The sequence below is a fragment of the Prenolepis imparis genome, unplaced genomic scaffold, assembly GCF_030444845.1.
Source record: "Prenolepis imparis isolate NDT839.2.m4 unplaced genomic scaffold, iyPreImpa1.0 SCAF_15, whole genome shotgun sequence".
NCBI lineage: Eukaryota > Metazoa > Arthropoda > Insecta > Hymenoptera > Formicidae > Prenolepis > Prenolepis imparis.
This window is the reverse complement of record NW_028141173.1, coordinates 1,497,597-1,520,826: the sequence shown is the minus strand read 5'-3', so window position 1 is coordinate 1,520,826 and position 23,230 is coordinate 1,497,597. Positions and strand designations below refer to the sequence as shown.

Sequence of the window (23,230 nt, the reverse complement as noted above, 5' to 3'; positions counted from 1 at the left end):
AAGCATTCATATAAATAATATCGATATAAATAATATCGATAATAAAAAAATTGATAAAGATATATACAATATCTTATATTCCCGATGAAGATCACGAGTTCATATCTCTTGTATTCTCTGTATGAGTTTGTTACCCGTTAAAATGGAGTCGGACGCAAGGATGAGACGTATTCCCGTAGATTTTTCGATGAGTCGACAGGCCGCTATTTCTGCGCATGTAATGCCTCCTATCACGCAGATCACGACCATCTTTGGCGATAACGCGCCTCGTTGACCTTTTATGACACAACTCGATAAGTTTATCAAGTCCTCAAAGCTGCGAGGATCTTTCTCTTGATTGGATACGATGTTTAATATTTGTGCCTACAATATATTAATCATCTCATCAGAAATGCAAAATTAAGTATATTTATTTTTATAATATAGAAAGAAAATTATACAGGTACGAACTATGGCAGGTATATAAGCGTTGTTGAACACATAACTAGGACAGGTACGACTGTTCTGGTCGGATCGTTTAGAGTAATTGGGTAACATCTTTAATCTCTGCGCATTGCTGCTCCATTCGCTATTTCGGTTCGGCAATTTATGTAAAATATTTTCGGTTCTATGCTTTAACAAACCAATGGTGTGCAATTTGTAAAATAACGGGATATGTTGATAACCATGAGTATGGAGATGCAGTTTTTGGATATTTTGAAGCTCACTCTGCGTAACACCATCGGCAGTAATGGACAGCAGGCACAGAAGACGCAAACATCGTAACGCATGCTCATCTGCAAGAGAGGTATTTCATATACTTTGATTGTAATTAAATTAATTATAATGTTGATTATAAATGTTATTAATCTTGAGAGTAAAGAAATGCACCTATATTTCTCTCTATATAACTCAGACATTCTTTTCTGTCCCTGCATTCGAGCATTAGTTTTTCGATCGCCTGCAAGGCTTGAAACTCGGAGCCCAAAGTATCCGCGATAGTCTGGCACGCGGATATATGAAACGCCAATTGCTGCGTCATATCTCTGGTTTTTTGCAATCTCGTCGACACGTATCTCTCCATTTCGGCCAATTGCATCGTTTGTACGGCTTCCTGTTCAGCTAATATATTAACCGATATTCACATATCATTATCAAGATATCAATACAAATGATATAATGATTTGGAATAAAGATATAATACATTTTAATGATTTAGCCTTTCCGTGTAGAAGTGGGAAAACGTCGCTGCAGGGTGTATCTCTTACTTGTCCATAGATCTGATCTTTATCTGGGTCCAATTTGGCTTGCGATTTTCCCAGCACTGCCGCGCCGACATTCACCTCTATAACTTCGTTCAATAGGCCCGAATATGTGACAGGTGTTAAAAGAGCCGTTGTCAGATCGAAACTCCTGTCCATCACGATTAAAGCACCAATCTCGTTTTCTAAGCTGGACGAACCTAGACATTCTTCCATAGATTCTATCAATTTGCCCACTTGTTGACTATGCTTGCCGACAAGAAGTGAGAGTCTCGGTGAACCAAGTATTAATTGCAATGACCACAAGTTGCGTGCTAATGCTCGAAGGAGACTGATATCCTTATGGTAGTAGAGATCGATGAACATTGGATTTTCCAAGGATAAAACGTTTCCATCTAGTTTTATAAACTCTACAGATAGTGTCTGCAATTGAACTAGCTCAGCCAAACCTGAAAAATAAAAGTGATTCGACATAATTATTAAGATAAACAGAATGGATAATATAATTATAATAATAATAATTTACTAACCTTCCTCTTCGACTAGATTATGTAACACAGCTGGAATAAATGGCATGACCAACAAATGATGGCACACTTGGACATGAGGCCTGGCAACATGAGATATTTCCGATTGTATTTGATCCAGAACCTTCTTGCATGTGATTAAATTGTTAGATACTAAAAATATACGTTGACTGTTTGATGCTTTTAATCCATCTTCCATCTTATAAATCTTGTCCACTCCATATCGCCTAAAGATAATGCGATCTTTTAGAATCTTCAATAACAGGATAGTACGTCAGTAAATATACATGTGAAGAAATATTTATACTTTAATACAGTCATTCCTACAAAACTGTCCAGTATCTTCATCAATTTCTGCTCTATTATCAGATCCTTTGTGCCCGGAATGCTATCCAGTATATCTACAAGCTTCCGCTGACTTATTTGCTGCAGCACGTTCAACTTATCATCCAACGTAATATCCATTTTTATTTATAATAAATTATTATGTTTGCATAAACAATACTTTGACAAAAATATTTTTCCTTTATCCTTAGGTATCCCTCTCATCTATACCTAAATACACAAATATGATACTCGCGGATGACAGTGAACGTGAACTACGAGAGTCCACGTGTGCGGCTGATGTGACGTAGGTGTGTCACTTGTCATGCGAAAAAATAAAAAAAAAAAGGATCAAAACCGACTCCTACGCGCCATGATCCTCTTCATCTGATCCCCCACCTGCGAGGCACGACGAGTCGTGTTTCAGACCTCGATTGCACGAGACGAGACACGAGTCGTGACGCCACGAGCGAGATTATTTAAAAATGGCGGACGCGTCGTCTTCCGACACTACCTCAGAGTGTTGCAATGAGTGTTTCTCTGACATTACGTCGGAAAAATCGGAGTTCGTCGTGGTGGGACGCAAGCCGTGTCCGCCGCATCGACGTAGCAAAAGAAATTTTCTGCAGAAGCTGATGATAAGGGAGGTAAGCCGGCCTTGATCCTGACGTGAGCACGACATGGTGATGAGCCCGCATCATGACTGACGGGCTCGTTTCGCAAGTGTCACGAAAGGCAGATTATCTTATCAATGAAGCCTGTAACTCGACGAGGAGCGAGAAATTTTAATGGGCTGTTTAGCCCCTTTTGCTCGAAACGACCTGTCAGTCCGCGATTAGAAAATATGTCACTCTTTCTCAGAGATGCACAATTTTTTCTCCAAGAAAGTTATCGATGTTTCGAAAAGTTTGTTTAACGCTTAGAAAATAGTATCAACATGCACTGATTTATATAAGCGGTTATTAGCTATACGTAGACCTTGGGCGCTTATATTATTTTTCTTTGCAGACAAGAGGATGTCTATCAGCGCACAATTATGCATCAGAGGAAAGACTGTTTACAACTGTACCTAAGTGGCGACACTTGCCTCTCTCACACGTAATTCCAAAATCAGCGCTCGAAGCAGGGTATATATTGATAATAATGATTTATTATACAGATTGATTTATCTATTTCTTATTTATTTCTTTCTTGAGCTTGACTTAAATGAGATAATAATAGAAATGAAGAGACAAAGAAGCTGCAAGAAATATACATTTTTGAGCGTATTTGATTGTCAAATTTTAACTTGTTAGCAAAGAAATGATATTTAGCTTGTAATTTAAGTAAACAATATGATTGTATAATGAAATTTATTTATTTCTTTTGCAAGGCACATTGTTATGGGATTGACTCAGTGCAGTCAATTTCTGCTCACATATACATACATGGTGGACGTCAACAGTAATACGTCCTTGTTTAAATACCTATTACACTGGTGGGCCTTCACACCTAACCATGTCGCTCGCAAAGTTGCCGAAGTTACATTGTTTGGCAATTATTCAATTTATAGGGAATTAAGCATAGTTATATCGCAATGGCCAATGGAGCGGAATAAGCTTGTAATACATGGCCTCTGGTAAGTTTTAAATTATAGAGAGTAGATCTCTACAAAATTGAAATAATTAGAAATCTTCTCTTATACATTCTGTTTTATATTACAGTACAAATTTCTTACATTTACAACCGACTGATAGAGCATATTTAACTATAACGACAGTTCCGTCTCTGGAGAACTGCAAAGATTGCATGAAGGTCGCTGCGTCATACGAGGAAGAAGGTGAAGGTAATGAATAATTTTACAATCTTTCTGTAGGAAGAAAATAATATCTTTACATATATGTGTGCGTGAGTGACGTGTATTTATATGATATACATATATTAATTAGAATTTTCAATCTGTCATGTAGAATTGGCTGCAAATTGGGATTGCGGTGTACGATGTAACTGCTTGCAACACGGTCTCACGGTTCATACCACGTATGAAGTCATCTCGCCGTATCCGAAATTTCGAGCTAAAGTGTGTTTGAATTATTGGAATCACGTGGTGGTCAACACGGGAAACTTCCTCCACGTTCTCAAAGTAGATTTGAATATACCCAAGTCGAAGAATCAAAGGACGTGCGATAAACCGAACACCTCTGACTCCATAGTTCCGGATACAATTCCGCTGGATATGAGTGATGCCGAGGAGACGGATTACTCGACGAAGCCAGAGCGATACGAGAGTTCGGACGAAAAAGTGGGCACGCCAGAATGTCCGCTCGATCGATCTCCGAAATGCGAATGCAGTCTGGAACACGACTTTCTAGACGAGGCGATTAAATTAAACCCAAAAGTGGGACGCGATTTACCGTTAAATACCTCAAGCAGCAATCAAAGCGACTTCGTCTGTGATATAACTTGTAAGTCTACCGCTGCCGATGTTTTAAACGTTAAATTATGTGAATGCTCGGATACGACTGAGCAGTGCAAGTGCCGAAACAATAGCAACAGCAGTCCCGTCTCGCAGCGGTCGGGGAATGGTGTCGAACAGACGGCCATCTCGGTCCGAGACAAGATCCTGCAAGATTTTTGCGAAGACACGTCGCAGGAACTCAATATCGGCAGCGATCTGATCACGCTGGTGAAACATCCGTCGTGTTCGCCGCGCTCGACGCCGCAGAGGTTGCCCGCCGATCTCAAGACGATAACAGCGACATGGTCGTCGCCGATACTCACCCCGCCGTCGGATATTCTGCGCACTCGCAATTCGGAATCTAGTCATAGAACCCAGATCCAACGGACTAATAGTAGCAGCCAACAATCCAGTTGTTCTACTTCGTCGCAATCCACAACTTCTTCGGACAATTCCGTGGCTTCCATAAATTCGCCGTTGCAGTCTGTCTCGATCAGTAGCCCGTCGTCTTCGTATTCGTCCCGTTTGATGTCGCCGCCCATCGCGACCAGATCTTTTCGTCACCCGAGTCCGCGCAAGAGATCGAATCTGCATTCGCCTCCGCCTGTTGTGAACCCGAATCAGTCGACGAGAACGACAAGAGCGACGCACAAGCTCATCCTCGAAGCGGAGAAGGCGTATGAGTTTACCGACGAAACGCAGGAGACGACCTGCGAGAAACTCAGCTCGTATAGAAAACGCCGTCTCGCCGACAAGAAATATGAGTTTTGCGATGAGACAGAGGACGCAGAGAATATAGTTCCTTTCAAGCACATACGCGATCAATTCAAGCACCGTGGCGCGTGCTCTATACATTTGATATCCTCCTCACCGGCCATGTCGCCAGGAGTGTTGCCGAATGGCCGAAGACACTGGTTCGACTTGGATCAGAACGAATCGGACGAGATGAATCTTGCTCAAGATATAGCCAACGATTTGTCGAATCTTGAATCAGGTAAAGCTCATGATTATCATTGAAGAAGAAAGACGTCTGTATAATTTATAATCAATTTTGTGTTTCTCTTCGCTAGCTGAGAAAAATGTACTTCGACCGTTGAATCAGAACCAACTGTCTAACGGAAGCGTGCGTGATAGAGATCGCATCGGCAAGTGTTGCCCGAATTTTTCGCCTTTGGTTCCTAAGAATAACTTGCAGTATCCTTCGATAAAGTGCACCGCTCGTTTCAAACGGAGCTACATAGAGCTCGACGACGAGATGTTATCAGTGATCACGGATGTAGAAGGTATTTAAACCTTTTAAGTTTCACTCTTGGAATTTCTATGAATTAATTACAACTGTAAAAAGTCAACATTATACAAATATGATATTTATACAGATGAAGAGACAGGAGGATATGTAAGTTATCAATGTGTACTTCCAATGCTTGTACATGGTTCCGGATATGTTCAAATGCAGATGATCAGCAATAGTAAAGCAGAAAGATTGGTACTTATTATCTTGAAATGTATATTCAAATTTTATAATATTAGTTATTCTTTACAAACATTTTAGAAAAGATTGAGATCATTCTAGTAAAAGAATAATTACAAATGAAATATGTATTACAAATATATAATGTTTAACAATATTTAATATATTAAATATATAATGTTTAATAATATTTTCAGATAGTGCCGTGTGTCTCTATAACTCAATTGAGTTTCGATATCGAAACTTTCTCTCACCATATAGCGGAATGGATTTGTACGAGATTCAAGAAAAACTATTGGCATTGCAGCGACTATGATATCGAAATAATCGATGTATGTGCGCTTACTGGCGACATTATATGTTTGCACATAATGAAGATCCAGGCAAGTGAATTATATAGCCAAACGCAATGGTAAGCATACATATTATATATATTCTCCCATATATTCTATGAATATTTTATATTAATATAATTAATGTTAATATTAATTAATCGTGATTCCTATATTGTATTACTTTACACGAACTGTCATACATTATATTGTTTTAAAGTGTCGTTAAAATTATAATATACAATCTTGATAAATATTAATGCAACGCTTTCAATAGTACGCAAGAAAGAAAACAATACGAAGTTGGATGTAAGTTTACATGGAACATCGAGACGAGCCAATATAGAATAACAGATGTATTGCCGATGGAGGAGGTCAAACCGGATTCTTGGAAGCCGACCCTTACAAATGTACCGAATTTTCGTAGCCAGTTATGGAACCCGACGCGTCGTTCGGCTACACAGTTACGTGAAAAGATTCAACAACCGTACGCGCATACCGTACGTTTTCTGCACAATGAGATGAGTTTAGCAGGTTAGTATCTCTCCTCTTATTAGAGGAACTTATTCATTTTTCTACAAGTATTTCTCATGTACATAGAATCAAATTGCAGGCGAATCTATCACCAAACTCACCGATCTAGATAATCTGGTGCAGTTTTATCTAACGCCAATAGAACGGACAAATGACGCCTTAATAGAGTGAAGAAAACACTGAAACCATCTCAAACTTCATTGCAAACAATAATTTATTTATTGATACAAATTTCGCCGTTTTTGCTAATTTATGCGCCTAGAGAGCATATCACGGCATATAATGTAAATAGGAATGTATTCCGCGTTTTACTTATGACAAATAACAAAGAGTACCTTCTTTTCTAGCATAAATAACAGACACAAGGAGAAGAATATATAAGCGCCATATATACAATTCTCGCTACATTTTTTTTTCAGTGTTGCCAAGAGCGTGACGGCTAAGTTGCGACGTGACTTGTTCATAACTTAGAGATACCATAGACTAAAGGTACTAATTAATGATACAACGAAGTTTTAAGCGTTTTGCTCCACAATTTGTAAAATTTATCAGCGTTATAGTATACTCTGACATTGACGCTATCTCTACGCTATCATGGTAACTGTACTTTGGTAAGTAGTAGATGTAGGTGGCTAAACTGATTCTCAATAAATATATTGTAATATGATTTAAAAGTAAGAAAGAGAAAGAAGAAAGATAATGGCGTTAATATTGGCTCGATGCTTGGTCCCTGAAATTATAATTCACGATCTAAACCTCTAAACAAAGAGGGAATATTGGAAAATCTTTCCTATACATGATATATACTGAAAGAATTTGCTCCCTCACATACATATTATATGTATATATAGGACCAAACGCATTATATACTTAATTTTTCACATTATCACAAGATTATTGTATTATAAAGGCGTTTTCCAAATAGAGTTTTGATATTAGCGTATTATATATGTACATAAATGCGCGATTTTTATTATTAAACGCGTTCATTGCAATTCCGCGATTATTAAATAATTACAATTATTGTGTGGCAATCTTGAGATTCCGAAGAAGTGATACGATTTTAAAAGCAATGATATCGAAGCTGACAAGATAGATTGTTCTCTGGATTTGCAATAAACTTTGTGTCATTATTTAATAATAGAGATTCTCTTGAACTGGTGTATTATTATCTTTGTGTGTGTGTGTGTGTGTGTGTAACGAATATTTATTCTATAGTTTTTCTTCTTTTTTTTTTTAGACTGGTGAAGAAAGACTAGTAATTTAAACAGGTATCTTAACAGGCGGTCCTCCGTTGACATCAGATCCTATGCCATCCAATTTAAGGCCGGCGAGAATTTCTTCCCACGCGTTCATGCACTGTTGATAGTGTCTGATATGTCTATCCGCCATCGTGATTAGCATATTTTTTAGATCTTGTTGTTTCTCTACGTTCCATCTTTGCAGATCGCTTCGTAGGTTCTCATTTGCGCATTCCACACGATCCTGTAGTATCTCCGCTTGCTTAGCTAATCGCGGAATGGTTTGGCCGAGTCTCTCCAATTTCTCATCGCGAGATTCTGCTTTCCATAAAGATCCACCCCAGCCTTGTGCAGGTATTGTGTAGTTTGTATTTCCTACCAACTACACAAAAGAAAAATACAATTGCCTCTTTCAATATAAAGTTGATTAAAAAAAATTTTTTTAAATTAAAAAGTAAAATGTACATATAAGATTAGTACCTGATCCTTTTCTAATCTCTTCTTCGCTAATACGTCAACGGTTATCTCGTATTCAATCTGCATCGAGTCACGCCGGGCCAATGCATTTTTGACCGCTTCTATATACGAGATGTATTCGCGTTCGTCGTTAGGAACGTTTTCCAGAAGTTTCTGATGAGCTATTGCGTTCGTTTCTATCGCCTTAGCGATCGCCAATAGAATAGCCGTAAGTTCCGGTTCTGAGGTTGCCCACAGTGTGAATATGGGATGTAATTGATGAAGCTCCACTAAATAATCTATCGCATAAAAAGAAAACTGTTAAAAGCGGGATTTTATTAAAATAACGTAATTATGTTTGAAAACAATTTCAATCTACGTACCTTGCCTTTCTTTATGTATACGATGATTGATCTTATCTATGGCCGACAGTTTTTCGCTCAACGCTGTACAATAGTCCCGAATCTGCTCAAACTCCAAATGATGCTGCTTCATTGTATATGTACTTGCTATGTTTTGCAAAGAATCGGTCATTTTCCCGAGCACGTTTCCACGATTTTTACGATAAACGAGAAATTCCTGCATAAACAATCATAATTTAATTTAAGACTATAATATAGCAGACATTGCTTTTATATTAGGGCTATACTAACTGCAGGTTTCGTAGTGAGAAAAATGTGGAGATTCTTGTCACAACTGAGAATAGGATGATTTACCACTCTGTTCAAGAATATATGCAAAAGCTTCATGCGTGCTATGATAAACTCCTTGGAGTAACGATCCAGTTGAGCGAGGAGTGTATGTTTGCCTGGCATTGGCTGTAATGAAAACCAAGATTTGTAAATCTTTTGATCTCTCAATGCCTAATCATTGAAATATTCCATGTTTACAATTATATGTATATTTTACGTTATTATTATTATCAAAAACAAGTAAAGACTTACCGGTATAATATGTGTTGGATAACTGTCTACCAACTTTTGACGCAGCCATATAAAATCATTGTAACGCCTGCGTACTACATATTCCCCTTCTTCAAACTCTGGACGCGTAGTCTATAAAGTACATTATTCGATGTGATTGGTGTATATTAATGTTACAGTTACATGATTCAAATCATATTTTGTTATATATTATATTTACTCTAGTCGTTAAACGGAATGTAATATATGTCTCCAAGGTTTCTAGATGCTTTTGCGGATTGTCCACTTTAATTTGCAGATCTCGCGAGTCCGTCTGAAAGTCTGATATCTCCTGGTCCGGCAGAGTGGAGAAGCTGTCGATAGAAGGGGATGCAATCTGCAAAAATATTTATTAAATCAATACACAATCAGTCAGATAAAATCTCCTCTTCTCTCTAATTTATCCTTTCTAACATAAAAGTTCAAAGTTTATATCGCGCACGCGCGAGTTTATCGCATATGTTAATCATGTACATACAAATACATATGTGTGATTAAAAAATGTTGTCTACTACAATTGTAATTTAATTTACATATCGGTCTCATTCTACATATATAGGGGACTCGACGCCGCCGAGCACGAGGCACAAATAAGTGAACTGTCAAAGTGGGTCTCAGGTTATGTTAGGCTTCCGTACCACGGAGCCTTCGATGGAGGTGCTGCAGTTGGACAGGAAATCGACATCGCGGCTCTCCTGCTTGACGATCCCGCCCACCGCCATGGAGCTCACTTCCAGGATCGCCGAGTCCTCGGGACCTTTCCCGCCTCCCAGATTCTCCACCTCCGACGTTTCCGACGAGGTCATCATTTTTTTTCGTGACAGTCGGACAACACGCCAGGTGACCAGGTGATCACTTATCCCACCCTCGAGCACTGCGAAACATATGCGCGCAGGTCCTGATGAGGGTGCATGAGGGGGAGTTTGCGCTTGAATATAAATAATACTATTACAATTACAATTATTAATTGGCTCGATAATTATTACCTTTAATAAATAATATTATCCCAAATTTTTATTAACCAAGTATATATATTATCGACATTATTAGTTTATTATATATTGATATATTTTTTTTAATGTTTCAGATTTATGCGAGATAATCTGGCTCTTCACGCAGAATTTTTATGATTTCTCGAACTTTCGATGTCGACGTAAGTATTAATAATTATAAAAAAATTATAGAAAACGTCAAATTCGAGCAAATTATATTGATTTATCGTTTTATTCCAGAAGAGAGTTTGGGGGCCCGAGGATCGATTGATCCGCTCCTGCGAGCGATATACACATATCGATCATCGATTCAAAATTCTGCGCCAACTTCGTAATTATCGGACTGTAGAGTCGAATCGACCCACATTTCCCCAATAAAATGCAACACGTACGATAATATATTTATATATGTCATCCGAGGTAAGCGATCGCTGTAATCGAGCAATTAAACGTCATTTTGACAAATTGTACGTGAATTTCAGACTTTACGTCGACACGACGTGTTCTAGAGCATCAACAATGACGACAATGGACGACGTTGCGTGTAAAAATAATCGACGAACGATCGGCAGTTGTCATCGTCAAGGGATCGTCTCGCGCGAGTCTCGCGGTTACGGAAAATATTTTCGCGGATATCCCGTGGAAACGGTATCTCTGGAAACCGGCGACTCGAAGAATTTCCCGCGGATTCGACGATTCGAAAGCGCCGACAGGAAAAAAGAACGCAGCCGGCCGCGAAATCTCGCACGAGCCCGCCAATCTTTTCCTGCGAAAAATTTCTTATTGATAGCAAGATGGTGGATCAATATTGGTCGGACATGCCTTATTATTTTCTCAGAAACCAACCATTGTTGTGTAAGTAATTATTAACATAATAATAATTAGCGCTCTCAGTAGCTTCAGCAAATCTTATATATATATATATATATATAACAGCTGTCAAAAGTGTCAGGTTATTTATATTTATTTATATTTATTTAAAATCCATTCTCTTTAATCATACAGTTTTCTCTTCTCTTCTTAAATTGCAATTATATTTAAAAATAATAGAGAAGTTTAGAGAGAGAGAGAGAGAGAGAGACAACAAATACGAACAGACCCCTAGTTACGTCATTGTGTAGCCGCGTGCGCGCGCATCCAGCGCTGCGCGCGTCAAACGTCAAACGTGGCGCCGCGAAGGCCGCATTATGACACGCGCTTTTGCATCGACGTGAGCCTTTTCCATCGACGAAGAGAGGCGGCGCATCATCCAACCTAATCGCCTTTCTCTCGCGGGTTTGAACGAAATGTAAAGAGACGGTATACGAGCTACGTGGAATGGAATTGCGCTCGCGACGAGAAGATCGGCCGTGGCGCCACGCGCGTCGAGTACGCTCCTGATCGTGACGCGGTCAGCGATGCCGTAGCCAAGGCGACCGTAGCAGCAGACAAGCAACACCACTCCGGCCAGCCGTCCACAACAAAGTATAGAGGTTCGTCGGAGTGTGTCGCTCCGCTCTTTTCGCGCTTTGTACTGGCGCCGCGCGAGCCCCACGAGCCGACCGCGGTTTCCTGGGTGACGGGCCGCCTTCGGGATCGAGGGATCGAGCAACGAGGGCGAGCGACAAAAAAGAAGAGTGTGTGGGTGCGTGTGTGTGCGCGCGTGTGACAGAGCGAAAAAGGAGTCGGAGAGAGAGAAAGAGGGAGAGAGAGAGAGCGCCCGCTCGACGAAGACGACGACGACGACGACGACGAGGAGGACGGGGAGACACGTCGTTCGGCCGCACGAGTGCGCCCGGGCGCCGTTGCGTTCGAGCAGACGCTATTCATGAAGACAGGTGAGTGGAAAAGAGAGAAAGTACAGGAAAGGTCACCGGATTACGGATAGTCATCACGAATACTCCGGTCGTTGTGGAATTTTAAATGTCGATGTCAGGCGACAGAGACGTCGCCGTCGTTCTTCTCTGGCGGTTGATGCAATATATTATTTGTGGACTTGTGTACAATGAGGATATGCAGGTTTTGAGGATACTTGGAAATTATCCCTCTATCAAAGTTTGTATTTTTTTTAAGTAAATGTAGAGAGTATATAAATTACTGCTCACTAGAATGATACGGATTCAAATCACAGGAAGTTTGTCTGTAATGAAAGTAACTTACGGAGACTCTTCTTGGATCGTGTATAAAATCTGTTTGTTATCGATCTCAATTAATTTTCTCTATATTGAAGTATGTGTAAAGGCAAAATTAGTTATATATTTTTCAAGTCACATAGTTTTATGATATTATTTCAATTCTTTCTCCATGTTACTGCTATAAATTTTCTGTACGTATAATGGATATTGATTGAACCTGAATATTATATTGAAACAGTGTTTAACAGGGTCAGACCTTTGCAGATCTCTGGCTTCATATATTCCCCTAATTTGTAACGCATTGATGACCCTATTATACTCTACTTTTTATGGGGTGTCTAATATAGAGAAGCAACCAGGTTTTCCAATTAAAATGGATTTATCAATTACATGAATGCAATCTTCCAGCTGTAAGATCTTCCCCGCAACTGATATCCCTAACAATAAGCTGATAAATATATTTCAGCCAGTTTTGTCTTGATTCGCTTCAAAATCAATTTCTTTGAACATACTATGTAAGTTATATTAAGAACTGTATTTTATTTTATTTTTTATGATTTATGACTTTGAATTTTTTTTGTCAATAATGTTTATCATTTGATTTCATGCTATCTATTTCTTATCTCCGCTGTTTTACTTTACAACATCTGCATAAGTTCTCACCCTGTGAGTTTATCTGACTCCAGGTGCATTATTTTTATAGGAGCCAAGCAAAAAAATATTAATGTACAGAACAGTATATTTTACTTATATGTGTGTGTGTATAATATATTTATAAATTTAAGTAATAATTTCTTTCTTATAACTAAATTACATAGGAAAATTGAATATAAACGAAATACAAAAGTAAGGTATACAGATGGGAAGGACTAAAGGGCAAAAGTTTCTCCCAATCAGCCATGCGTAACAGAGGCCAGGTGCACTTATAACATTATATGTGTAGGTAGATAGGTAACAAACACAGACTATCGTATCAGCCTACCAGTAACATTTGGCAGCAAATGCTATATAAGACATATCTCCCCAAGTCTACATATAATGTTAAATATATCTAAAGTAATAACATACAGTATATAACAGATGCTTCAAAGTTTTGCGTAGAAAAACATGATCAAAAAAAGAATTCTAATTGTATAAAAAAATATGAATGATAAATGACTTCTCTCTCTGTTCAAATTGTGATTTAGAAATGTATTTACGGTATAGATACAATATTGTCAGATTAGACAAATATTTCTTCTATATATATTGTTATTCGCACAGCAATGCTAATCTGCTTTTCAGTCGTATTATATGTAAAGACTTATATGCGATGTAATACAATATTATAGTACACTTCTCTTTTTCCTATTAAGTCCTACATTAATTAACTGATATGTATATCAAAACAAGTAGCCCTTAGATATCTAGTTACACAATTCTCCTAATCAATAATATCAAGTAGCAATGTTATGATTTTCAAAATATAATAGAGATTCTTGCCTCCCCTATATTATATATATATATATATATATTCAGAACAAAATAATACATAAACAACACAATTATCTTTTATTATATATCTTATTGTAAAGTTGAGAGAGGGGGAGAAAATATATACAGATTCATAGCCACCTTTCCCTACGGCAGCAAAACATATTAACGCAGAATCGCTTATTAGCTCCCCCGGTCCATCTTTGGCAAAAAGAGTGAGGGTTTGTGCAGTTACTCAGGATAATGCTCTCTAATTGCTTTCGTGATCCAACTGCCTTCATTGATACATTGGAACCCCCTTAAAGCGAGTCGTGTGTCCAGTCACGCGTGGGTAGCGCGCGTTTTCGGGGCACCCTTTATCTTCCCCTCCCCCTCCCCCTATCCACCCCAGCCGATTTCTTCCCCTCGATATTGTGTTTGGTACCTGCCGCCCCAACAGGTACACCATTGGTGCCGATACACCATGAAACACCCGGGTAACAATGTCAGTGACGTGTTTCGTTGGTCGTATCGCGAGCTCGACGCCAGGGCTTCCCTTTGATCTGCGGATTATTGAATGCCGCACCTGCGAGAAAGTACGTTATTGCGATCTCGCGCTACGAGATATAGGTTAGGAACGCAGATGGGATACTTTATTAGGATACATATATGTATATATATATATATATATATATGACGCTTTCTTCCTTTCGACGCTCGTCTCGAAAATTTCGTCGAAATACACTTTTCACTTCCGGACGATTATCTTATTTTAAAATTTATACGCGATTCTCTCTTTTTATCCGCTCTCTTTAGCGACGAATTGATTTATCGACTGTACAAGCACCTCTCTCTCTCTCTCAGGATGAATCAAATTTATTTACAATTTTGTATATATATATTAAAAGATACTTGGAATTTTGTGTTCAAGTTTCTAAGAGGAGAAATAAGATATAAATGACGAGTGTTAGTATGTAATAAATTTTTTATCTTGAGAATTTTTATGTATGAGTTTTATAATATGAGAGCAAGATATATACTCTATGTGTGCAAGATATATACTTTATGTGTGGGATATAATAATTTGTCACAAAAATAAAAAACATGTAGAAATAATATATTTTAGAAATATTTACATAGAATATATATTGTTATATTTAATAATATAAATCTCATATATATATATCTCTTGTTTTATATAATAATTATTAGGAAATATTCCTGTTTAATGAATTAATATTAAAATAGGGTTGCAAAGATATAATGTGTTCTTAAAGATCTAAACGCTGGGTCTGATGGAAGATATTGATATTTAGTGAGAGAGTATATATGTATATATCTCTGTTATAGACTCATCTCTCCAGCAGCGGGGAGATAGTAGCGGTGGTGGTGATTCAGCGGGTGCAGAGAGAGGTGAAGGAGTGATTGCCATGACTACGACAGGAGCCCAGTATGCCCTCGCAGCAGCATCCACCGGAGCTAACAACAGTGGGGGTAGCTCCACAACGGTAGGGGTGGAATCTAAGCCAAGTGTGGTTGTCGTGACTACTACTTCCAGTTCCAGTGTCGGTGGTAGTGGAGCACAGACTCAGTCTGCCAGAGGCCAGCAACTTATCACTGTTGTAACAAGTCCTGATCCTTCCAGTCCAAATAATCTACAGCCTATCCAGGTTAGTAATAATTATTAATAGTATAATTATATGCCTTTTCTCAATGTATGATGGAAAATTCTCTCATATATTATTTATTCTTCAAAAATGTAAAAATAATTTCAGTAATCTTTCGTCAAATCACTTTCTTCTCTCTTTCTCTCCTAAAGATACGTTACTCTATTATTATATATTCCTGTAAACCAGAGATATAAGAATTTAATGTAAAAAATATATCAAAAATTATTTAATATATAATGTGGTAGATATTATAGCAGTATCTCTGTTAGTAGTACACCTTTATAGGTGTTGTACACCCAATCTGATAACATGTTTGAACCATCTGTTCTTAGTGTCTGATAATAATGATACACACAAATGTTAAAGTGAAATTCACAAATCAGTACTCTCTTTCTATACTGTACATATCGATATTTATAAATGTATTCTATATAAGAGGCATATATAATTTTTTTTATTTTTATTATAAAAATAAATCGTGGACCAATGGAACAAGCATAATATAAATAATAATTTAGTTATTGGTTCAGGATCCACTTGAAACAGCAGCAGATTCTTCCAACGGCTCGACAGGTACACCGTCACATGTTACAGCACAAGTAGTAGTCAATACTACTCATTCGGGCCAACATACCCTGGTGGATTCTGACGCTGCTTCTACATCAGCTGGCACTATCGTCAGTGGTTCCCCGCATTACATAACAGTTACAGGTAATGGTCAAATGTAAATGTAACTTTAATATATAAAACAAAAAATCGGTCCTTATTTTATCTTTGCAATGTGCACAATTCTAATTACAAATAGCATCAAAATAATCACACGCTAAATCATAGATATTTAGTTGCATAAATATATAGATAGAAGTTAACGTCAAGTATTTGAAACTCGATTGTGAATAAATTTACTATTTGCGGTGAGTATGAGGATCAGTTTGAAAAATTATAGTGTTTGAGTAGAGATTTGGCCCTTTCCATGCTGCTGAAAAACATGCATCTCTGTACTTCCACTCTGACTACACTAGGCACGAGTGATTCACCATCCTACGCGTCCCTCACAACGGCTGTAGGTGAGGGCAGAATATAAACAGCATGTCTTATATATCCTTCATTATTTATACATTTAATTTTGTAGAATATAAGAATAACAGAATTTCACTCTTTTATATTCATCGATTATTTAGTATTATCTAATTTATTTAATTTATCTATCGCAATTTTATACATTGTTGTTAACAAACATAGATAAGATAGACTAATCTCAAGTTTTTAATAATTTACAGAACTGTTCTCTTCTCTCACTTTATCCGAATACAGTGCATCAAAAATTTTTAAAGACTAATGACTTTCTCCGTTATGGAAATTTTAACAATTATGTGCAGTGTTTTAATAAAATTCATTGCATTTACATGTGAGCTTTGTGTGTCGATACAAATGATGTATATTCAGATACATTTAGTCGTATCTGTTTTTTTTTGTTGCAGTGTCCGGTGACGCAGAGGCGGTGGGGTCCGAGTCAGTTTCTCATTCAACCTATGTTCAATATGTTGAGGGGGATGGTTCCACGTATATACCGGCGAATGGCCAGATGTAAGTGATCTCGCATATTCAATTCATAAGCTATTTGTAACTTATAAAACGCTCTACAATAATCACGTAATATTTTGCAGGACATATCCTGTTTATGCTGTCGGCGAGGCAGGAGCAATGTACACCCCAGCTTCGAGTCAATACTATACTCCAGCAACCACACCAGTAACATATGCACAAGTATATACAAATTATTATGATAAGAAATGATAATTATAATGTACACAGTAATATTAACTTTAATTGTATCACGTGAATTAGGTAACAGGACAAGGCTCGAACTCAGCTACCGGACAGTTATTATCACAGGGTAACGGCACATACTTGATCCAACAGAGTGTAGTAGATGGAGATCCGACTGCTCACGCGCTTATATCTGCGGCTGCTGCTCGTGCCAGTCCGCAAACGGAAACGGCGGTAAGATTGCATGTCTTACGACTTCCTTAGATTGCTTTCACTTTTTAGAAGTTGAGTAAACTAGCCTCGGTTACATTGAACAATTAATCACGATACAAAGTATTTATACCTTATCTCTGCAGGCATGAGAATCTGTGTATGATCGTATGGGCTATCAAAATTTATACTTAATTTTCTTAGTTTTCAATTGTAACAGAAATGTAATCAAAAAAACTTTAACAAAAATTTATAATGTCTAAAGTTTGCCAAAAATGTATGTTGCAAACACAGAGGATAATAAAAACAAAAAACCTAACAATAAAAATTATTTTTATCGATTTGTGTAGGTTTTTGAACATTTTACGTTTAAATATATTCTAATAATTAAATATATATATTCTAAGATTTATTGTAGATTTTACGCGATTGAAAAGAAACCGTGAATATTAGTACTCACAGAAAAGAGATATCCTTATTATTCTCTCAATTTAGGGATTAACAATGCATTGGTATATTGGGTTGTTTGATAGGAGGCAGTGGTTAGCGGGAGTGGCGGGGCATATTTGATCAGCGGTAATTCTGGAGGTACCACTGTCACCGTGGAAGAGGCAGCGGCTGCGGCCGCAAATATGACGCATGCCACTAGAGTTTCCCAGGCCACTGTAAGATAGAAACCAATTTCCCTGTTTTCTCAGCTTGTTTAGCATACTAATAAATATTTTTTTTGGCATGTCTACTATTAATTAAATTGCTTTGAAGATATTGCTCTAGTATTGTTATCCATAGTCCAATTTCTAAAAATCTTGTTTTGCGAAATCTCTAAAAATGATAGTAGAAACATGGTTGTATGATTGATTTTTTCAAACAATTGTCGCAACGAATCTAATTTTGTCTACTGCTAATATAAATTTACTTTTTAGAGCCACAATTTTTATATCTTTTTTTCAGTAGAATAATAGTTTTTTTTTCTATGTGAAAATAAATAAAATTTTTATTTTTCATTTTTTCTTTATACAATTTTTAACAACACTATTTATAAAGCATGAGTATTAATTATATATCTCTAAATAGGTACATTGGTTGTTGGAAAATTATGAAACCGCTGATGGAGTCTCCCTTCCAAGATCGACTCTCTACAATCATTACTTACGCCATTGTTCTGACAACAAATTAGATCCTGTGAATGCAGCCAGTTTCGGGAAGTTGATACGTTCTGTATTCCTAGGATTGAGAACTAGACGTTTAGGAACTAGGTAAAGGGCTTTGTAAAGAATATTATTACGATATACATTGGATTGTGTGATATTTTTCATTACATGGTTTGTTATTTTAATTATAGAGGAAACTCCAAATATCATTATTATGGAATTCGCGTGAAACCAAGCTCGCCTCTACTTATATTGAACGAAGATGGTACATCGAGACAACAGCAGAGCGCAAACTCTCAAGCCAAACGATTTAAATTCAATCAAAAGCAGGAGTCATCCTATAATGAAAATAACGCGCACGCGAACGCGAATATCTCGTCGAATTCTTCGCCACCGCAGTATCATCAGTTTCTCGGCGAAGCGAGTGGCGCCATTCCCGATTTTCCGGAAATCTTTATCGGTCACGATTCTTCTCTGCCTGAAGATTGTACCTTCGAGGATATCGATACGTTCCGCAGTATATACAGAGAGCATTGCGAGGCGTTTTTGGACGCGGTGCTGAATTTTGAATTCGCCACGGTGGAGAGTCTTTGGCGAGAATTCTGGCGCAGTCAAGACAACAATAATGGTGACGAGTGCGAAGAGGAGAAATATTTATCAAAGTAAGATACATACTTTTATCAATATCGTATAAAATTGCATGTGCGAATATGACTTGATTTATATCTATTTTTGTTGTAAGTATTTTTATTAGTTAAAAAAATTAAAATCTAATTATTATTTTTACAAGCTTTTCTGCTAAATCATTTTGTGTGCGTCACACTTGCGTATAAATTAAACGCATATTTATGAAGTTTGACATGCAACAAAGAATGTGTGTAAACAATGAATAATTTCTATTTCTTTTTCAGAACCAAACTATATCAGATGTGTAAATACCCAGGAGTACAAGATTTTATCAAAAAAGTAGACTATACATTCTATCAGAATCTAGTCGAAGTATTAATGCCTAATGTATTACGACCGATACCAAGTATGTAAAATTATTGTAATATTTATTGTCATTATTTTGCGTTGTATATTAAATGCTGTTTTTTTTGTTTTTGTTTTAATAAGGTTCGTTGACACAGTCTATTCGAAACTTTGCGAAAGGATTGGAATCTTGGTTGCAGTCAGCAATGGTCGGCTGTCCTGAAGGCATGATGGAAATTAAGGTATTATCTTATTCAATTTTATTATATATGATCAAAAATATTTGAAAATAGATTCAGTAATTAAATATATGCGTTATGTACAATATAATTGTCGGTTACAGTTAACTGCAGTGTCAGCTTTTGCTCAAACTTTAAGGCGCTATACATCATTAAATCATCTTGCGCAAGCTGCGCGTGCGGTGCTCCAAAATCCTAGTCAAATCAATCAAATGTTAACTGATCTGAATCGTGTCGACTTTCACAATGTGCAAGAGCAAGTAAGTCGATATTTTGAAATATTCCCACAAAATCATCTGTCTCTTTCTTTCTCTCTCCCCTTCCTCTCTTTCTTTATGATATTTAAATTTAATAGACATAATAAATATATTTATTCTCTCAGCAAAGATACTATTATTACATAAAAATTATACATTTATAACTGCTTTTTTCAGGCATCCTGGGTATGTCAATGTGATTACGGGATGGTACAACGTTTGGAAGAGGATTTTAAATCAACATTACGGCAACAAAATTCACTAGAAGATTGGGCAATCTGGTTGAAAGGGGTTGTGACACAAGTTCTTAAACCATTTGAGGAGAAGCCGACATTTGCTAAAGCTGCACGTCAATTTTTGCTCAAGTGGTCATTTTATAGGTATGCATCTTATTTATTGTTACGTTAATAACAATTTGTATTTTTAATTAAATTTATATTATTTTCTTTTATAGCTCGATGGTTATCCGGGATCTTACTTTAAGAAGCGCTGCGAGTTTCGGATCTTTCCATCTTATTAGATTACTTTACGATGAGTATATGTTTTATTTAATAGAACATCAAGTCGCTATCGCAACTGGGACTACGCCAATAGCTGTAATGGGAGATGTTAGTATACTTTAACTTTAATGCATTGATTATTATAATACTTTTGTCATAACGCAATTAAATGTTGTCTTCTTGGATCAATCTAATTACTTTCTCGAAAGGTTGATTTGTAACCTGCAAGTCGATTTTACTTACGTGATTAAATAAGACTCGTTTTTGTTTCAGAAAAGTCAAAATTGTTCTTTAGTTAGTAACTTTGGGGCAACATCTAACGGAGGTGAGGCACATCATATTGTACAATATGTATAGTTAGTCGTTCTCGCTAGAATTTCATTTTTTTTTAAATTATATTTTAGAGATATTGATTTGATACAAGCCACAAAATTGCATTTCAGATACGTCTAATTCGACCGAACCTAAACATAAGCTAAGCTAACTGTGCCTTTAGTTTTGTGAGTAAACCGGTATAGCACACACGAAAATGCGAAAATATTAGCACGAAAGCATGCAGGCCTACTTACAAGAACATACTAGTCTCGTAAATTATTATTTTGTATAACGTCAAATTATACGATTATATAAGAAGAGGATTTTTGCATAATACCCATGATGTATACAATTTAAGTAAGTCTGTGTGATATAAGATATATAGAGAGGTATTGTATTCTACTTCGTGAAGCCTTGTCTCATATACAGGTATGGCGCAGGTTTAAGCTATCGCTGGCACGATGTTTAGTATGTTAGTATATCGCGAATCTAGTCGAAACATCTTTGAGAAAAAAATGGGAGAATATACGGGACCATGAATTTGTCATGCCCTCATAGAACATGTACGAAAAGCCCACTCGATCATGTTTTCCGTGAATTATTCAATGCATTTATTGAAAATATGATTTTTTTTTACATTTCTATATAATGTATAAGTTTAAATAATTTACATGATAATTATATATATATATTAATTATTATATAGAATATATATTACAAAATAATTTAATCTATATATTGTCTAATATATATAAAGAGTAAATATTATTAAAATTTATTATTGATATTCTAAGATAAAACTTTATATTTATCTTAACTATATTTATTTTAATTTATTATATTTGATTGAAATTTCAAATTTTATTTGTTTTTATATCTAAACCACTTGAAATGGATTATTATATTAAAAGTGCAATATATATATCCATGTTTCTTGTGACAATGAATGAATTTTTAAAATTATGTATACTTGAAATGTGATGTATGCTTAAAGAAAACTATATTGGGTGGGCTTAAGATGAACATCCAGTTTGTGCAAAGGAAGACGCGAGAGAGAACAGAACAACGTGTAAAATCAAATGTTTAATCTTACTCGTGAATTCTGGTTTGCACAAATTACGCGTAACCAATTAAAAAAAAAAAAAAATCCGCCCTACCGACGTATATGTCAAAAGTATTCCTATCGGAATAGAGAGAAAGATTAAATTGCTGTAATGATATATAAACTTTTAAAGTTTACACATACATATATCCGACATTCATATTTTTTAACGTAATTTATTGATTGAACATCGAGCTATGTGTGATGGTGATGGTTTCATTTGAGAACAGTCTCTATCGCAGTCCATTGCTATTCTCTCAGTATAATTAAGCGGATAGTACAAAATTCTATTGAAAAGAGAGAAAGAGAGACGCAAGTACCCAGAGATCGTTTTAATTTACTGATAGAATATACAGTGTGCGTCTTGAATGTATATATATATATGAAGAATAAATAGCGAATGCATAAACGCGCGATTGTTGAAGTTGAAGGAGAAACTACAAAGTATATATGATAAACACGAGTGTTTTCAAATTAACTACAATAGATTACACTCATTAAAACAAAAAAGAAAAAATTGAGAATATCTACAATAAAAATATGTGTCGGTATATGTTTTATATTCATAAGCACTCCAATAGCGTCTTTTGTATTGTAAAGATAAATTAGATCTAAGTATCCAATATCACTATAGTTTCAATATATGTTGAGTTTGATTTGTTTACGTATATTATTTAAGGCGATTTTATGTATACATATAATATATGTATTATACGTGTCGTTGCGAATGTCACGCAGCTGCATTATACGGAGTTTTATTTGTTTGAAGCAGGAATTGTGTTTTACATTGTCAAATAACGTGTATTTATAATGAAGTGTCCCATATAATTATGCGAAATTGGTTCTTAAACATCGAACGCGTATAGAAGAGATTAATCAAATCGACATGTACTAATCGAAGTACTAATTATTTATATTGTAGCACCAAAGCTAGTAGAATAATTTAAGACGTCCATTTTTT

At 36.4% G+C, this 23,230-nt stretch overlaps 4 protein-coding genes across 11 annotated transcripts; 2 read left to right on the top strand and 2 right to left on the bottom strand.

The window, feature by feature from the left end:
* Positions 1 to 84: 84 nt before the first annotated feature.
* On the bottom strand, positions 85 to 2,312 carry Vps33b (vacuolar protein sorting 33B). The gene is made up of 6 exons (XM_083055329.1): positions 2,076 to 2,312; positions 1,772 to 1,995; positions 1,184 to 1,690; positions 871 to 1,101; positions 451 to 776; positions 85 to 363 (listed from the first exon to the last, which is right to left on the bottom strand). Exons 1-6 carry the CDS (start codon positions 2,231 to 2,233, stop codon positions 100 to 102), a joined length of 1,710 nt encoding a protein of 569 aa, XP_082911455.1. The 5' UTR covers positions 2,234 to 2,312; the 3' UTR covers positions 85 to 99.
* A 265-nt stretch (positions 2,313 to 2,577) lies between these two features.
* On the top strand, positions 2,578 to 7,895 carry LOC145945986 (uncharacterized). The gene is made up of 10 exons (XM_083055313.1): positions 2,578 to 2,739; positions 3,101 to 3,219; positions 3,465 to 3,710; positions 3,796 to 3,917; positions 4,042 to 5,523; positions 5,600 to 5,812; positions 5,906 to 6,015; positions 6,198 to 6,412; positions 6,610 to 6,866; positions 6,946 to 7,895. Exons 1-10 carry the CDS (start codon positions 2,578 to 2,580, stop codon positions 7,035 to 7,037), a joined length of 3,018 nt encoding a protein of 1,005 aa, XP_082911439.1. The 3' UTR covers positions 7,038 to 7,895.
* Positions 7,896 to 8,031: 136 nt separating this feature from the next.
* Positions 8,032 to 10,334, bottom strand: LOC145945994 (sorting nexin-7). Its single transcript, XM_083055330.1, has 7 exons — positions 10,164 to 10,334; positions 9,707 to 9,862; positions 9,508 to 9,618; positions 9,217 to 9,381; positions 8,947 to 9,142; positions 8,588 to 8,862; positions 8,032 to 8,489 (listed from the first exon to the last, which is right to left on the bottom strand). Exons 1-7 carry the CDS (start codon positions 10,332 to 10,334, stop codon positions 8,130 to 8,132), a joined length of 1,434 nt encoding a protein of 477 aa, XP_082911456.1. The 3' UTR covers positions 8,032 to 8,129.
* Positions 10,246 to 23,086, top strand: Rfx (regulatory transcription factor Rfx). 8 transcript variants are annotated; one of them, XM_083055319.1, is made up of 20 exons: positions 10,246 to 10,373; positions 10,613 to 10,678; positions 10,758 to 10,937; positions 11,000 to 11,372; positions 15,434 to 15,753; positions 16,272 to 16,464; positions 16,776 to 16,820; positions 17,235 to 17,340; positions 17,421 to 17,520; positions 17,602 to 17,757; positions 18,267 to 18,398; positions 18,808 to 18,989; positions 19,076 to 19,546; positions 19,796 to 19,917; positions 20,001 to 20,098; positions 20,200 to 20,355; positions 20,530 to 20,732; positions 20,807 to 20,960; positions 21,126 to 21,177; positions 21,296 to 23,086. In XM_083055319.1, the coding sequence occupies exons 4-20, from the start codon at positions 11,312 to 11,314 to the stop codon at positions 21,334 to 21,336; spliced, it is 2,592 nt and encodes an 863-aa protein (XP_082911445.1). In that variant the 5' UTR covers positions 10,246 to 10,373; positions 10,613 to 10,678; positions 10,758 to 10,937; positions 11,000 to 11,311; the 3' UTR covers positions 21,337 to 23,086. The 8 variants fall into 8 exon arrangements, with proteins under 8 accessions (XP_082911445.1, XP_082911447.1, XP_082911448.1 ...); XM_083055321.1 differs by lacking the exons at positions 10,246 to 10,373; positions 10,613 to 10,678; positions 10,758 to 10,937; positions 11,000 to 11,372 and adding an exon at positions 11,585 to 12,334; XM_083055322.1 differs by lacking the exons at positions 10,246 to 10,373; positions 10,613 to 10,678; positions 10,758 to 10,937; positions 11,000 to 11,372 and adding an exon at positions 11,585 to 12,551.
* Positions 23,087 to 23,230: the final 144 nt, after the last annotated feature.